A 6,000-nucleotide genomic window follows, 5' to 3' on the forward strand; every position below is an offset into this window, starting at 1 on the left:
TTATATGAATTACAAGATTACAAGAGTTATTGTGATATTCATCAGCATTCAGTCACCTTAACTGTGGTTATTCATTATGCCGATCATCATATATAAATGTAATAAATGTCCCAAACCTTTTAGTGTTGGCTACAGTCCAAAATTACGGTGTCACTCACAGGGAGGAGCCTCCAATCACACCATTCAGATCCGTTTATCAGTGACGGGAAACGCAACTCATTTCACTCAGATCTAAAATGTCTCCGATAAAGGACTTTAATGTGATTTACACAGCGACCAACGAAGATGATACTGTCTCTCCAGGAGATATTATTGTAGGCGCAGTGATTTTCAGACTGACAAAAGACGTCAAAGTCAAGAGCGTTTCTCTGAAAATCAAAGGAGACGCTTTCGCGCAGTGGTCAGACGGCGACACAAAATACTTTGCGCAGAGGAGATATTTCAAAGTGAAGAGCTATGTAGTTGAAAAAAATCCTAAAGGTAAGTGGTTTAAGTATTTTAAACTCAGAGTTATTTTGAAATTAAATGTGTCGGATGGGAATTTTGAGGCTTTAGAGCATAGGTGTCAAACTCTGGCCCGCGGGAAGCCATACCGAATTACTATTAGAGCTGGCCTACTGGTATTATACAGCTAATATATATATTGTTTAGTATTAAGCTTTGCTTGTTCCATATTCAGTTTTTCAGCAAAACTTGTTTGAGTCCATAAGAAAAGATTCATTCTTATATCTAGAGGAAGATTTTTTTTTCAATAAATATTAATGTTAGCCCGCGACTGTGTTCCAGTTTTGAATTTTGGCCCACCGTGTATTTGAGTTTGACACCCCTGCTTTAGAGTGAAGCAGGGGATAATGTGTAAAGGTAACAATGATAAACGCAATGTGGGAATTATCAGATTTTTTTTAAAGAAATCTTACTTTAAAAAAAAAAGAGTTGTTTGTGAAGTTGATAGTTTTTGAAAAGGTGTGCATTTTTTTTTTTTAAATTTAAGTTAATAGTCTTTTGTAGTTATTGACAGATTAAAAAACAAACAAAAACTATTATCTATATCTATTAAAGCAATAACATAAGTCATGATGTGATCATGATCACAAAAGTGATGGACAATAGAAAGAAGTAACCGATTCAACAGTGTACCAGACATGAAGTAAACAGCACATTTTGATGGTCTGAATTAAATGAAAAGTAGTAAATTGTAAATATATCACTCTTGCTCTGTGTAGGAAAAGTTAAGCAACCTTGTCTTGCAGGCACTGTACTTCCCCAAGGGGTCAACAGTTTATTCTTCGCATTTAAACTTCCAGACTGGTAAGTGGAGATGTCTAGCCTCAAAGATTAATATGGTGTCATAACAGTTTCCTTTTGCATAGTTATGACATTATTTTAATACAATCTCCACTGTTTTTATTTTATTTTTTTGCTACAGTGACATGCCTTCATCCTTCCAGGGGAAAAATGGAAGAATTTCCTACATCATGGAAGCAAAGATAGCTAGGAGCTGGCATTGGTCCTCTGATGCACAAAAAGATATCAAGTTTATGTCCAGGTCCAGTCCACACACTGTCCAAATGATGGTAAACACTGCCTTGATATATGTTATAAATATTTAGAGCGTGTGTTGTAAATGCTAAATGAAAAATATATAAGACAAAATCTTATATGATTTAAAAACCTGAATGTCCTGTTACAGTTTCATATGTTTCATTAGGAGTCGCCAGTTTTAACACAGGGAGTTCTGTGTTTATGATGTTTACCAGGATCTGGTCTTAAGTTTACAAAAAAAAGGAAGTAGATTCTTCTGCAATTTGGTCATTTGAGGAATTAAGTTGCCCTGCGAAAATCTTTATCTGCATGTTCTATTACAGCATCCGCAATCTGGTTCAGTGAGTAAAAACATGGGTGGTCGCTCCAGGGGACAGGTCCAGATGTCTGCCACTATTAACAGAGGTGTTTGTTCTCCAGGTAAAATATCTGCAACATGAAAAGACAAATGCTGATAGATTTTTAAAAAAATGCAGTTTATTGCTATGATTTGTTTTTGACAGGAGAAACTTTATCTGTTGTTGCCAAAATATGCAACTCCTCTTCCAAGGAAATGAGACCCAAATTCAAACTTCAACAGAAAATAGTGTACAGCTGCAAGAAACATACTAATCCCACCTTCAAGACTCTGTGCAAAATGGTTGGGGACACTATCAGTCCAAACTCAGAGCAAACTGTGTCCTGCAAAATTAAGATTCCTGGTGACATTGCCCCCACTCTCCATAACTGTGATATTATCTCAGTTGAATATTATGTCAAGGTATGAAACAATTTCATAGTGATATCATGATATCTTAGCAATGAAACTCCTTCATTTGTAAACTATAATGGGTAAATAAGCAACAGGAAATATGTGTCTTAACTCAGTATCTATAACGGATAACAATCTTTATTTAAACATTTTTTTTCCATTTCTGAATGTTTCCCAGGTGTATCTGGACATTAGTTTTGCCTTTGACCCAGAAGTGACGTTTCCACTGGTCATCCTTCCTTCCAGACTTGCTCCCATATGGCCCGATGAGGCTTTAGGACAATCTGTGGGGGAGGGTGGGGCAGCCAAGGCCACCAGTTACAAGGTACATGCTGTACCTACAGCCTCAGGTGCTTGCCAATACCCCATCCCCGATCCCCCTCAGGATGATGACATAAAAGGAGGCAATTATAACCAGTTGCCTCAAGGTGCTACTTCACCGGGGTTCTCAGCTCCAGCTTTCACAGTGGATTCAATGCATCAACCAGCTATTCTGCAGGGAGAACCATCTCCATTATTTACTTCCATTTACCAGCATTAGAATGAGTGATTGTGCAAGTTGAACTGGATTAAGTGAATAGGCTAAAGATTAACAATAAGGGCCAGGTACCTGTTAAACAGGGTAGTGAAAGTTCTGAAAATCAGAAGTGAGATACAAAAGCATGTGTGTGGCTTAGGTGGGTGTTGAAACAAGAGCACAAAGCAATTCGTTGGTTTCATTCTATAATACCAGGCTTATTTTTCTACGAAGATTTGAACTTTGAGGGTGTTTAAACAGGAGAGAAAAGTGTGAAGATGTTCATGCCTGTCTGAGAAAAGTGTATAAAGTGTGTAGTGAGAGATTTTACAGCCTTAAAACATCAATAAAAATAAAGTTTGCTACTTTTCGGATTTCACTTATTATTTTGTTATTTTTAGAATGTAACTCCCACGATAAACAAGGGAACACTGTATAGCTAAGTTGCAGTCGTCAATCACCTCTAATAAAGCATATGTATGTATATGTATTTTTATCTCATTCATTATAATTTTATTATTATATTTTCTTCTTTCACAAATTTATCCCAAGGGTTTTATACTTTTCTTTTCTTTCTTTCTTTTTTAAATAACTTTTTTAGTCATCATTGTAATCTTTGCTTGTTTTTTAATCATGTTATTTATCTACTTTTTATTTTGAAACTCGATTTTTGTAAACCTGATTTTATCTTAAAATGTTCAATTCTATACAGAGACAAGTAGTATCAGAACAGCAGGAGGTGATTATACATTTTGAAAGAATAATTAAGCCTAGACTAGATACAGTCGGCAAGTGGCAAAAGGCCACTTGACAGCAACTTGTATAGTCTCAGAATCTCGTCTCTGTATTTCACAGATGATGTGGTTCTGTTTATCAAGTGGTGGCCCCCAGCTCGCAAGGTGGTTGGCAGCCATTCCAGTGTGAGAATTAGCACTTCCGAGTCTGAGGCCATGATCCTTAGGTGAAGGTAGAGGGGAGAGGGAAGAGGGAGGGGAGAGATCAAAGAGAAGAGAAAGAAAAAGCAGAGCGTAAAAGCGAGGCTCTAGATTTACTGGCCGATTAATATCTCCACTCTCACCTATGGTCATGACCTTTATGTTTATTTTATTTTATTTTATTTTTTGCCTGTCCTGTTTGGCTCTTTTGCCATCAGAATTATTGTCTAAAGGCGAAGAAAGATGCCCAACGGATTTACTTTACCAAATTGACCATCCCAGCCTTGCCGTAATGGTCTATTTGATTCACCTTTTATTGTTTATTGTATTTTCACTTGCTGAATACGGGACAGACTTGACTGGGGGAAAGAAAGGGGAGAAAGAAAGAGGGAAAGAAAAACAGCTGAGAAGAGGGATGGGGGAGAAGGGCAAAAAACAAAAACCAACAGAATAAGCAGACAAAAAAAAAAAATACATATATCGATCACCTGGATCACCTGTTGAGAAAGAAAAAAGAAAACAAGCAGAAGAAAACGAGAGTAATAGAATAAACAACATCACAATGATATATGGGAATATGACAGTCAATACTAAATATTAAACATTATTGTGCAGCACGTAAGATCGACAGCGCACAGTGTGCTTTGAGGTAGGAGCCAAAAAGGGTGTAGTTTGTGTGTGTGATCACCCGTGTGTACACCTGTGAGCATGGACGCGCTTGTTTTTTAAAAGGTTCCTTCATGTAATGATCTGCTAGAGCAGCGGTCCCCAACCTTGCGCCACGGACCGGTTTATGCCCGACAATATTTTCATGGACCGGCCTTTAAGGTGTCGCGGATAAATACAACAAAATAAAACTAGTACCGGTACCGAAAAAAAGAAAATTTATTCATAACACACGTGAAAAGACCAAGGAAAACCGAGTAAACGATAAAAACGATAACAAAATAATGCTGAAAACCGATAAAAACCCTGAAAACTATACATTTCACACCTGAGCCTCAACTCTCGCGGCCCGGTACCAAACGACTCACGGACCGGTACCGGTCCGAGGCCCGGGGGTTGGGGACCGCTGTGCTAGAGGGTGTGGGGGGCCACTGCCCCGTCCTCCAGGGCATGAAGCAGGTATGTAGGAGATCAAAACTCCAGACATCCAGAGGCCCCCAGACAAGGGCGTAGATTTGGCATGGACGGAAGGGACATGTCCCCACCAATATCCAGCGATTATTGAATTGTCACCACCAATAATTTGATTTCGTCCAGTAAAGAAAAACCCGATAGAAAGAGGTTAAAAAAACCCCGATCTGTCAACGTCTCATTCACCCAGCGGTGCAGAAAGAGTTAAATTACGTTCTCTACTGGAGCCCTACGTCATGTGACAAATATGGCCAATGTGATTGGCTGTGTTTTTCAGGGAGCTCTGTTTAGTTTTAGCAGCGGCAAGCCTGCGCTGCGAGGACCTGCAAGGAGGAGAGAATGGCAGCACAAAGGAAGAACCTGGATATAAGAAAGTATTTTTCAAAGAAACCTGTAAGTCACTTAAAGTCAAGTAAACTCATAAAATGTGTCCGTCATAATAATGTTACAGGCAATGTTCCCTCTAAGCTGCGCGCGTGCGCAATTGCGCACTGCTGGCACGGTCTCTGCGCACAGAAAATCTGCGTTGCGCACAAAAAAAATCTAACCTGAATTGAAATTAAAATTAAAACTTTAACAATTCTGTTTTGCAGTGTTAGTCAGTAAGTGACTGGCTGCTCCTGTATGGGATTAGAACGATGCCACTTTATGCCATAGTCCAGCCAATCACGCAATTCACATTCATGTATATGCGCAGCTAATCAACGTGGTTGACAGGCTATGACAGCGTCCTTATGTGCCGACACCGGTATTTTAGCTAGCAAAGCGGCTGATGTGGAGTGAAGCCACGTTAATGACAACGTGTACAACGTGGTGTGGACTTTATACCAGTTTTTAAATTGTTTTCAAAGGCCACGTAAAACCAGAGTTATGATAAAAATATCTGCAATCTTTGTTTGTTTTTTCCTGAATACTATCTTGTTTATATTTACTGCGGGAAGAAACGGTAAAAACAGCCTTTTATAAAACCCCCACCCTTTCCTATTGGTCGAAAAATGTACCACGTCACCAATCAAAAAATGATATGGCAACGTGGCACTTAGTGTTTAGGAAGGGGGGAAGTTTTAGGAGTGACGGCGGTGTTTTGGAATGTGAGAGATTTGCAACATTTAGCGCAA

At 38.9% G+C, this 6,000-nt stretch overlaps 1 protein-coding gene across 1 annotated transcript; it reads left to right on the top strand.

Moving 5' to 3' along the window:
* Positions 1–126: 126 nt before the first annotated feature.
* LOC146376009 (arrestin domain-containing protein 3-like) lies at positions 127–3,229 on the top strand. The gene is made up of 6 exons (XM_084946749.1): positions 127–480; positions 1,251–1,308; positions 1,427–1,574; positions 1,866–1,962; positions 2,046–2,302; positions 2,472–3,229. The coding sequence occupies exons 1-6, from the start codon at positions 237–239 to the stop codon at positions 2,832–2,834; spliced, it is 1,167 nt and encodes a 388-aa protein (XP_084802875.1). The 5' UTR covers positions 127–236; the 3' UTR covers positions 2,835–3,229.
* Positions 3,230–6,000: the final 2,771 nt, after the last annotated feature.

The sequence above is a fragment of the Perissodus microlepis genome, chromosome 12, assembly GCF_051167445.1.
Source record: "Perissodus microlepis isolate ML-2025 ecotype Zambia chromosome 12, ASM5116744v1, whole genome shotgun sequence".
Lineage (NCBI taxonomy): Eukaryota > Metazoa > Chordata > Actinopteri > Cichliformes > Cichlidae > Perissodus > Perissodus microlepis.